The sequence below is a fragment of the Ostrea edulis genome, chromosome 4 (genome assembly GCF_947568905.1).
Source record: "Ostrea edulis chromosome 4, xbOstEdul1.1, whole genome shotgun sequence".
NCBI lineage: Eukaryota > Metazoa > Mollusca > Bivalvia > Ostreida > Ostreidae > Ostrea > Ostrea edulis.
Genome location: NC_079167.1, coordinates 20,126,387 through 20,138,634, shown reverse-complemented (window position 1 = coordinate 20,138,634; position 12,248 = coordinate 20,126,387). Strand labels below are relative to the sequence as shown.

At 36.5% G+C, this 12,248-nt stretch overlaps 1 protein-coding gene across 2 annotated transcripts in view; it reads right to left on the bottom strand.

Annotated features, from left to right (window-relative positions):
* LOC125670777 (apurinic-apyrimidinic endonuclease-like) overlaps positions 1-12,248 on the bottom strand; it is a 28,758-nt gene that overhangs the window by 4,467 nt on the left and 12,043 nt on the right. Inside the window, exons 6-9 of one of the 2 annotated variants that reach the window (XR_008802112.1) lie at positions 11,563-11,694; positions 10,404-10,508; positions 9,630-9,865; positions 3,505-3,599 (exon numbers count right to left, since the gene is read on the bottom strand). Coding sequence is in view for 1 of the 2 variants with exons in the window: in XM_056161289.1 (XP_056017264.1) it covers positions 9,681-9,865; positions 10,404-10,508; positions 11,563-11,694 (422 nt within the window). In the remaining variant the exon portion in view is untranslated. Of the gene's footprint in view, positions 1-3,504; positions 3,600-9,392; positions 9,866-10,403; positions 10,509-11,562; positions 11,695-12,248 lie in introns of those variants that run through there. The other variant, XM_056161289.1, reaches the window with a different exon arrangement.

Sequence of the window (12,248 nt, the reverse complement as noted above, 5' to 3'; positions counted from 1 at the left end):
CTAGTATTATTGGATGAATGAATATTTATATAAAACCAGGTCCCTGATAAAACCTTTTAATTCGCTCAGGTGTCTCATATTTACCAGCTTCTGCGTTTATAAAATGTGTTTGATTTGCTTAGATATGATCATTACAGTTTAATATGCTAAGTTAGTTTTAGTACGTTTTGATATGATTTTTAGACGTTGACAGAGGTATTAGTGGAGCGTAGCGGGAACGATAACTCTGGGTAGAGATTGCACACCACCATGTTGTATGGAGACTATGAAAATCTGATTAAATGGAAGCATTTTGAAGACAATGACTAATTATTTACACACTCCTTCGTCTTGCACGTGTTATGACGTAACGCTCTCTGGTTAGATGCAGAGGACTTCATATGGAGGAAAATGTTGTCACGAAAATCGTGCTAACGCAGCCAAGGGTTGTAGAGTAGCGGAGCGGATCGTAAACCCTTGGCTAGCGAATATGACTTGGTTTTTGTGGTCTCCTCCTAAGGACCGACCCATTTAGTCTCCCTTAACGACAAACAAGGGGTGCTGAGGACCTATTCTAACCCGGATCCTCACGGGATTAAATGCATACAAAATAAACGGGAATTCTGTTTAGGCACAATAAAATAACAAATTTATTAAAATATGATTATTGGCACATTTCTACGCATCCTTAATTTGACATTATAAAATATGCGCATAGTGGAGTTTTACGATGAGGCTTACTTTTACAATCGACGGCTGACTTTTACAATTTAAAGGGGCAAACTCCAAATTGAAAAATTTGGAAGCGGTATTTGCAAAATTCAAAGACTTTATCGCATTCATTAGTTGTATTTATTGTTTAACGTCCCACTCGATAATTTTACACCCATGTAGGGTCGCGGTAGCTCAATAGTAGAGCGTTCGCTTCGTAACCGGGAGGTCGTGAGTTTGAGCCTAAGACTGGTTGATTTAATATTGTTTAACGTCCCTCTCAAGAATTTTTCACTCATATGGCAAACCTAAGGCGTTATAATAGGTAGTGATTGCTCCTTCGCCAAACGCTCTCGGCATTTAGAAGTGAGAATCACGGGTCGTTCAGTCCCGTGGGAATTCAGGTTAGAATAGGTCCTCAGTACCCTTTGCTTGTCGTAAGAGGCGACTAAATGGAGTGGTCCTTCGGATGAGACCGCAAAAACCGAGGTCCCGTGTCACAGCAGGTGTGGCATGATAAAGATCCCTCCCTGCTCAATGGCCATAAGTGCTAAGCATAGGCCTAAATTTTGCAACCCTTCACTGGCAGTGGTGAAGTCGCCATATGAGTAAAATATTCTCGAGAGGGACGGTAAACAATAATTAATCAATCAATCACGGGTCGTTCAGGTATGACCTTAAAATGGAGATGCGTTGGCACGATAAAGAACCCACACTACTACGGCGCTGAGCGCTAAACATAGACTGGGTCTACATTTGTGGTACATCACCTACAGATGGTGACCTCTCAATATGAGTGAAAAATCCAGGAAGGGACGTAAAAGCAACCGATCAATCATGCATATGGAGACGTCACTATTGCCGGTGAAGGGTTGCAAAATGTAGGCCTATGTTCGGCGCTTACGGCCTTTGAGCAGGGAGGGATCTTTATCGTGCCACACCTGTTGTGACATGGGACCTCGGTTTTTCCGGTCTTATCCGAAGGATCGCCTTATTTAGTCGCCTCTTACGACAAGCAAGGGGTACTGCAGAGGACCTATTCTAACCCGGATATGCAAGGGGTACAGCATTTCTAAAGGACAAGCACATGTCAATTGTTTTATATCGATGATGTATAGAATATACTAGGGAGTAATCGATTTTCATGGGGGCCAATTTTCATGAGTCATCACAAACATTGTTGATTCCACTGTGTATTATGATATACATGTATACAATTACACATCACTTATTGGTTGTCTTTACATTTAAACCTAGAGATTCAACACGAAAGAGAGGGAAACAAGGACGTAGCATTTTTCTTTTAAAATAAGAGGGAGGGGCTATGAAAAAAATATATCTCGACAAGCCTACCCCCCTCAACGTTTTGGTCTAGTATACAGCTGTCGTACAAAGGTATGTGTGGGTGGGTGGGTAGGGGTTGCTTTGCTCCTGGGGGGAGCCAGAATCCTAAGATGTGAGGTATAGAGAACTTTTAAGCTTTCAGAGCTGATGACACATTTAGAAATGTCAGGATAACTTGAGGTCGTCTGCTTACATTGAGCGCGCTGTGGTACACTTGTGATACATGGTAAAGTTTAAAAACACTCTTTCTTTTTATGGCAATTTTCTGGGTCCCTTCATGCATTTCTCAGCTCGTCATTCGCAGTTAATAAATTACATGTACGTTTGAATACCGATAAATTTAACTCAATGAAATATTAAAACGAGTATTGCATTGTGAAAGTGTCGAACAAATGTAGAAAGAATAAGAGTTGCTAAAGAGTTTACAATACTCTTATAATAGACATAATTGTCGGTTTTGGTGTTTTTACTGAAGCAGTCTGTATACTCATTTCGGTCCAATTTCTGTAGTTGGAGTTGATCCCTTTAAATAGTTAAAAGTCAGCCGTCGATTGTAAAAGTAAGCCCCTTCGTAAAACTCCACTAATGATATTTGCACCTCTACATTCTGAACATCGTCTTTACTTGTGTTAACCGCCATATAATGGAAGGTGAAGATAACGAACATTGATCAATCCCATAACTCCTATAAGCAATACAAATAGAGTTGGACAAACACGGACTCCTGGATATACCAGAGACGGGATCAGGTGCCTAGGAGGAGTAAGCATCCCCTGTCGATCGGTCACACCCACCGTGAGCCCCATATAACAAAGCGTAGCAAGAACATTGTCGCTCTTGCGAAACCAAAAAACAATTAGCATTGATCCTAGCGATCTGGCGCACTCGGGTAAACCAGCGATCCACACTTGATTGTGAACTGGAATTGCCCACGCATACCACCGGGTGAGCCGATTGAGTCGAGAGAGAAAAACTGATAGGCGCAGGCGACTTCAAGACTGCCGCTTCGGCAAACCACGTTCAGGGCCGTAAATTACATGGAGGCGGAGGAGGCAGCTGCCTCCTCCAACTTTTGAGCCAAAAAAATTAAAATTTGAAGTTCATTAGAATTCATGTTGTTTCCAATAACTAAGAACATGATACCTCCCTTAAAAAGCATTCCAAATCTTTCTTTTAGAATGAGTTAGTCAAGTAACATCTTAGAAGGCCCTAGAATCAAGGATTTTGCACGAAACGTGTTCAGTGTGCACAAAATGTGCTCAGCGTCTGGGGGCCTGGGCGGCCCCCAGACCCCCGCCTAATTTCCTGCCTCCTCCAAATTGAAGGTTAATTTACGGCCCTGACGTTTCACTAGAAATGCCAGAAAATTCCCCATGTTCCCGGTTATGAAGCAAACGTTTTAATACCTCATGGATAACATGGCCGATTGAATGAAAGACGACTTCAAATAAAACTGAAACATGTACTTACGAAATGTTACACTCTTTGGTCGTCTGCTATGATGAATTCTTCATCTCCTGGGTGTTTGTTTCTTTAATTACGTAGTCTCGCCTTTAAGGTACCACCTACCAGATGCAAATAACACGTGTTGCAAATACCAAGTAACTTGAATGAGCACGAAAAAGATTTTCATGAGCATTCCAAAGCTTACGTGACTTCCTTGTACCGTCTTTCTATCGATATATAACACGACAATACAAATTTAAAACCCTTAAATGACTGCCTTTTGAAATCGGTCACTGATATTCCTCCAGTTCTTGATAAAATACTGATAATGTCTGCAGTTTATATACACACTGTTATCAGATATTTAAATTCCTGCAATAGATTCCCGTCAAATACAGTGTGCAGTAATATTACGATGAGACTCGGGATCTTGGCTAGGGTTAAACATCGACAACCAGCGAAGATTGACCCAGTATCGTCACAGCTTTAAAAGGAATTATGAATTCTACACGTGTTCAGAAAGATAAAATAACGATATATAACACCATCTCTTTTCAACCAAATATAATGGATAGTAGTGAAATAACACCCCCCCCCCAATAAAAACAGGTCCCAGGTACTATGGTAACGTAGACATCCCAACATTGTCATGATTAAAGGAATTACAGAGAACAAGGTGTGATGTAAGCGATCCTGAACTGAAGAACAGACTGAACGTAGATATATCTAAAAGACCACGGGGGTGGGGGTAACAAAACTGTCACCAATGCATACAGTACAATATAACAACAAAATCCTAAGTCAAAGTAGTAGGAAACAGTTGTAAATCAGGTGTGTGACAATTTCGCATATTTTGACAGTAAACTTTTTCTAATGAAAATATTACGACGGCATATATCCATGTTTAAACAAGAGGCCCATGGGCCACATCGCTCACCTAAGTCACCTTGGCCCATATCTGAAGACTTTCCATATATATTTGCATGTAAATCCTTAGTCCCTATTATGGCCCAAACTACCCTTTGCAAACTTGAATCTACACTATGTCAGAAAGCTTTCAGATAAATGTCAACTTCTTTGGCCCAATGGTTCTTGAGAAGAAGATTTTTAAAGCTTTTTCCTATATTTGTATGTAAAACTTTGAACCACCCCCACTCTACCCCCCGGGGGCCATGATTTAAACAAACTTGAATCTGCACTATGTCAGAAAGTTTTCTTGTAAATATCAGCTTGTCTGACTCAGTGGTTATTGAGAAAAAGATTACTATATATTTGTATGTAAAACATTGATCCTCCTTGTGGCCCCATCCTACCCCCGGGGGCCATGATTTGAACAAACTTGAATCTGCACTATGTCAGAAAGTTTTCATGTAAAAATCAGCTTTTCTGGCTCAGTGGTTCTTGAGAAGAAGATTATTTTAAAGATTTTTCCTATATATTTGTATGTAAAACTTTGATCCCCTATTGTGGCCCCATCCAACCCCCTGAGCCCATGATTTGAACAAACTTGAATCTGCACTATGTCAGAAAGCTTTCATGTAAAAATCAGCTTTTCTGGCTCAGTGGTTCTTGAGAAGATTATTTTAAAGATTTTTCCTATATATTTGTATGTAAAACTTTGATCCCCCCTTGTGGCCCCATCCTACCCCCGGGGACCATGATTTGAACAAACCTGAATCTGCACTATGTCAGAAAGTTTTCATGTAAAAATCAGCTTTCCTGGCTCAGTGGTTATTGAGAAGAAGATTATTTTAAAGATTTTTCCTATATATTTGTATGTAAAACTTTGATCCCCTATTGTGGCCCCATCCAACCCCCGGAGCCCATGATTTGAACAAACTTGAATCTGCATTATGTCAGGAAGCTTTCATGTAAATCTCAGCTTTTCTGGCTTAGTGGTTCTTAAGAAGAAGATTTTAAAAGTTTTTCCCTATATATTTGTATGTAAAACTTTGATCCCCCCTTGTGGCCCCATCCTATCCCTGGGGACCATGATTTGAACAAACCTGAATCTGCACTATGTCAGAAAAATTTCATGTAAAAATCAGCTTTTTTGACTCAGTGGTTCTTGAGAAGAAGATTTTTCCTATATATTTGTATGTAAAACTTTGATCCCCTATTGTGGCCCAATCCAACCCCCGGGGCCCATGATTTGAACAAAACTTGAATTTGCACTATGTCAGAAAGTTTTCTTGTAAATCTCAGCTTTTCTGACTCAGTGGTTATTGAGATGAAGATTTTTAAAGTTTTTCCCTATATATTTGTGTGTAAAACTTTGACCCCCCCCCCTTGGGGCCCCATCTTATCCCCGGAGGCCATGATTTGAACAAACTTGAATCTGCACTATGTCAGAAAGTTTTCATGTAAAAATCAGCTTTTCTGGCTCAGTGGTTCTTGAGAAGAAGATTTTTTAAAGATTTTTCCTATATATTTGTATGTAAAACTTTGATCCCCTTTTGTGGCCCCATCCAACCCCAGGGGCTTTAAAATTAAAATTTTACAGAAGTTATTGCTCTTGTACGTTAAAAATTATCCACTGTTATTTCCAAACTTTTTTTTTAAGCAAATGCTTGTAGATAATAATTGATAGTGTGTGCCTTTCTTTTTAATGTCATTTAGAAATTTAATTAAGTTTCACTCATTATTTACTGATCCACTTTTACCAGGATCATTGCCATTTGTGTAAAAAAAAAATATCCAAGTAAGTAATTTATTCAATCTAATTAAAATTAGATCCTTTGATCCGTTCACGTATATCGCTACCTTGTGTAGCGATATACGTGAGCGGATCAAAGGATCTAATTTTAATTAGATTGGTAATCTATTTTTCATTCGACTTTATAAGTATACATCAATCAAGTGAACATTATTAAATAAACAAATGGTGTTGATGGGTTTTTTCCCCAATTTGTTACGAAGTATGTCAAAGTGTTGCAAAAATCGCCATCTAAATTTAAAATATCAAAATATTTTATATCACATATATTATATATATATATATATTATATAATATCAAAATCTTTTTGTCAGCTTGTTTTTATGTTTTCAGTAAAGGCACTATTCAATATAAAATCTCAATAAAGCGTAAAATTCAATGTTTCTTTCTACATCAAACGAGTGTCTTAGTAATTAAGGAAAACAAAAGCAGTATATGGAGTATTGTACTTTTTGTTTTATTTGCAGATAAAACTCTATATGTCATCAGGATGTCATATTGATAAACCTAGTTAAAAACTGCTTAATTCTACGATTTACGAAATTGTTTGAGTGATTTTAAAATCGTTTGTACTATTTTCTAATTCGTAGAAACGAAATTTTTTTTTAACAAAATCATTTATACTATTTGAAATTTTAAAATCATTTCTACAATTTACTGTATCATAGAAACGATTAATTTTTTTCGAACAGGCTAAAATGGCACGAATACGCCGTCATGAAATATAACCCTCTTACAGATTGTCATGCTAGATTCACTCATCCATTATTCTTTGTTGTGTCGACGCCCATCATAACCTCGGCTTCAAGGTCATACCCGAGAGGTCATTGACTTGTATTTATAATCCCAGGGCGCTTCTCATGATGTCGTACTGGGATCGAGCCCCGGAAACCAGGGGCGCTTCTCATGATGCAGTACTGGGATCAAGCCCCGGAAATCAGGGGCGCCTCTCGTGATGCAGTACTGGCATCAAGCCCCAGAAATCAGGGGCGCTTCTAATGATGCAGTACTGGGATCGAGCCCCGGAAACCAGTGGTTGACGCGATCGGCCTCTGACGTGCTAAAAAACATTTTCCTTTGCCTCTGTCCAATAAATCATACACGATAATTAATTTTACCAGGTATTACCGGATTATGGTTTGAAGGTTATAAAGTCAAGTCCAGTGTAACTATGTGTGCGGTAATGACATCAACAAGAGATTAATGTTTCTGATTTCATTCCACAAGAACCAATACTTTGATTTGTTGCAAGAAAATGGATTTTTTATTCACACTTTCTACGTCTATCGAATTTCTAAATAATAATATAGTGTAGTAAAAATTACAGTGATAGCGTACTCCATTTTGCATTTGTAGCATATAATTTTGAATATGCCAAACGGAAGCACAATTAGATATATGCATCATTGTCATGGCAAGTGTCACAAAGGGACCAAGCTTTGTGGCATTATTTACCAAGTTCAAGGTCCACAACTCTCAAAAATAGGTCAACAAAGCCCAAACTTGACATGTGACCCATTGATGCAAGTTCATGTACATTCAAAACAGGAAAGAGTTTTCCTATATATCATCATACAACACTTCGATCCCCTATTGTGGCCCCATCCTACCCTTGCGGACTATGAATTGCCCAAACTTGGATCTACTCTATGTCAAGAAGCTTTCATGTAAATTTGTACTTTTCTGGCCAGGTGGTTTTTGAGAAGATTTTCCCTATATCCTCACATGTAAAACTTTGAACCCCTGTTGTAGCCCCATCCTACCTCCGGGGGCAATGATTTTAACAAACTTGAATCTACACTATGTATGGAACCTTTCATGTAAATTTTAACTTTTCTGACCTAGTGGGTCTTGAGAAGATTTTTAAAGATTTTCTCTATAAACTTACATGTAAAACTTTGATCCCCTAATGTGTATGGAGTGCCAAATTAACATAAACTCAAATAATTGAAGATATCTTCAATTATTTGAAGATATCATCAATTCATTTGATGCGCGCAACAATTGAATTAAAGATCTCTTCAAATAATTAATGATATCTTCAATTCTGAATTATTGCGCGCATTAATTGAATTGATGATATCATCAATTCTTCAGCTGAATTGATGCACGCTTTAATTGAATTAATGATCTCTTCAAATGAATTAATGATATCAACAATTGAATTGATGCGCGCTACAATTCAATTGAAGAGAGCAATAACTGATATAATGCGCGCATTAATTCATTTTATGAGAGCAATAATTGATTTAATGCGCACATTAATTCAATTATTGCTCTCTTCAATTTAATTAATGATATCTTTAATTCATTTGAAGATAGCAATAATACTTTTAGAGAGAGCAACTATATAATTAAAGATATCTTCAATTCAACATATCCACAATTGAATTAATGATCTCTTTAATTGAATTGTTGCTCTCTTTAAAAGAATTGATGCGCGCATTAATTCATTATACAAAAGCATTGTAAATGATTTAAAGATATCTTCAATTGAATTAAAGAGATCATCAAATTATTTATACCAAGCTCTAAATTAATTATTGCGAGCAATAATTCTACTAAATTGATGCTCTCATCAAATGAATTGAAGAGAGCAATAATTGAATTAATGCGCGCATCAAATCTATTATTGCTCTCATTATTTGAATTAATGCGCGCATCAATTGAATTGAAGAGAGCAATAATTGAATTAATACGCGCATCAAATCTTATTGCTCTCATTATTTGAATTAATGCGCGCATCAATTGAATTGAAGAGAGCAATAATTGAATTGAAGCACGCATTAATTCATTTGATGAGAGCAATAATTGATTTAATGCGCGCATTAATTCAATTAAAGAGAGCAATAATTGAATTGATGATATCTTCAAATAATTGAAGATATCTTCAATTATTTGAGTTTATGTTAATTTGGCGCTCCATAAATGTGGACCCATCCTATCCCCGGGCACCATGATTTGAACAAACTTGAATCTGCACTATGTCTGGAACCTTCATTTAAATTTGAACTTTCCTGGCCCCACCCTATTTTTTACATTTTCGAGATTATCTCCTCTTGGAGAAGGGCATTGCCCTCGATTTGAACAATCTTGAATCCCCTTCACCCAAGGATGCTTTTTGCTAAGTTTGGTTGAAATTGGCCCTGTGGTTCTGGAAGTCGAAAATGTGAAAAATTTACAGACGGACAGACGATGATGGACAACAGGAATAGCTCACTTGAGCTTTCAGCTCAGGTGAGTTAAAAATAAATGTTTATTTGGTATATACATATATATATACAAATATCCATACATACTAAGGATAACCCATGAAAGCTCGAAAGCTCATTTCCAATGGGGTCCTTCGATGGACAGATATTGGCGCTTGGGGGTCATCAAAAGGTGTTTTACTTTTCTATTTAAGTATTTATTTTTATAAATTTTCACAAACTAAGATCTGTGTAAGACTCCAGATTTTCCAACTCTTGCAGAAATGTTGTTCTTATTTACACATGGTGTAGAGAATTCGGACTTCTCTCTCGTAGATATCATCATTAGGACAGGGAGTCTCAAGTATCATTGGAATGCTGTTCAGTCGTGGATCATTCATTATCCGCCGGAATCCATCGATGCCAATCCGACCTTTACCAATGTTTTCATGTCTATCCAGATGGTTTCCTACCTCTCCTGAAATATAAGACAAGTTTACAAGCTTTGTGATCCATTCTTGTAATACAAAGTGCTTGAGAGTGACCATGCATGCTTAGTTGTAGACCTTCATTCTGATGAATAACCTTGACCTTTTACATCTCCTTGCTTTGACCTTCAACTTTCAGTTCAATAAGAATGAAGTCTCCATCTTAATATATTTTTCCAGTGCATGGTTCAGGTTTTTTTTACATTAAGACCTCAAAAAAGGACTTGCTAATGCATTTCCCTGTTATACTTGCATCAAGACACACCTTCAAACATTTATTTCACTCCAATTTAAACTGAAAACTCACAGCTTTAGTCAAATTTGCCAGTTTATGTAGCCATGTTAGATTGCTAGCTAACTCAAACTAAAAATTTTAAGTCACCTTTAAAATCATTCAGATTTTTATCAACTTTACTATCATTCAGATTTTTATCATCATTACTATCATTCAGATTTCTATCATCTTTACTATATCATTCAGATTTTTATAATCTTTACTACATGTATATCATTCAGATTTTAAATCACCTTTACTATCATTCAAATGTATGGCTTTCAGATATTTCAGACCCACGATGCGGTCGAATCCCTCCATCATGTCCTGGTATCCCTTCTCTGTGGAGATGTTATAACCTGCAACAGAAAGTCACCCCCTGTCACATTTCTCTTCAACAAAAAATCACCCCCTGTCACATTTCTCTTCAACAGAAAGTCACCCCCTGTCACATTTCTCTTCAACAGAAAATCACCCCCTGTCACATTTCTCTTCAACAGAAAGTCACCCCCTGTCACATTTCTCTTCAACAGAAAGTCACCCCCTGGTCACATTTATCTGAATGAGCAATCAATTTTATAATTTTGTTGTTGGAAGTAGTGATTGATTATGGACAATGTAATTGATTTTAGATATAAATGATTAAATATTTACTTAAACCTTACATACTACTCACAATATTTGTGTGTGCCTTATTCAAAATATGTAGGCATAACTATGCCATGTGAAATTAGACAGTCACCTATGCTCCAGCTAAATCCTGGAGCAGCAGGAAAAGTACCATATTTGATGGTGTGACACCCCCCTCCCCCTTTCCCATTGAGAATTTTCTGGATCTGCTTCTACAAATATTTGTGTCTCTATTTTTCACAAATTCATTTAGGTATTGAAAAATTTAAATAACTAGGAATTGTCACTGTCAGTCTATATTTAGGTGAAATTAACACGAGGTATTACAGAAGTAATGGAAATCTTTTAAATGTGTCAGCTATTAAATGGGTGATGATTAATAACAAACGAAACAAAATTAACTTATTATCCTAGTGGTAATTATGTACATTAAATGGATATGAAATACATAAAATCGGTGATGGCACATCCCTAGACCTGCATTCTATAAATTCTAAAGCAAAGTTTGGCTAAAATTTTAAACTAGAGAACATTGGGAAATTGCTCATATGTGTCACTATAAAAACAATTATTGTAAACAGCCCATGTAAGTTTTTGCTTAGCATGTATTTGCTATAGAGTGTTTACTCCAAGTTTTAATTATTTGAAAAAAAAATTAAAATATTTTAATGTGCCTTTACAAGGAAGGAGAGCCCTTTCTTAACTTCTCTCAAACAATGGATAACTCAAAGAAAAAATAATTCCTTTACTTCAATCATAATATATATGCTGTGATAATGTTACCTGCAGCAAACATGTGACAGGTATCCAGGCAGATGCCAACACGTGTTTTGTCATGGACACGGTTTATTATTCCCTTCAGCTCCTCGAACTTTCCACCAACAGTGTTTCCCTGGCAACACATGTTCTCAATCACTACAATATTAAATTTATACTGTGCTGTGTCATGGTAAATAAATGATTAAATTGTGCTATGTAATGGTAAATAAATGATTAAATTGTGCTATGTCATGGTAAATAAATGATTAAATTGTGCTATGTCATGGTAAATAAATTATTAAACGGTGCTATGTCATGATAAATAAATGATAAAACTGTGCTATGTCATGGTAAATAAATGATTAAATTGTGCTATGTCATGGTAAATAAATGATTAAATGGTGCTATGGCATGGTAAATAAATGATTAAATTGTGCTATGGCATGGTAAATAAATGATTAAATTGTGCTATGTCATGGTAAATAAATGATTAAATGGTGCTATGTCATGGTAAATAAATGATTAAATGGTGCTATGGCATGGTAAATAAATGATTAAATTGTGCTATGGCATGGTAAATAAATGATTAAATTGTGCTATGTCATGGTAAATAAATGATTAAATTGTGCTATGTCATGGTAAATAAATGATTAAACTGTGCTATGTCATGATAAATAAATGATAAAACTGTGCTATGTCATGGTAAAAAA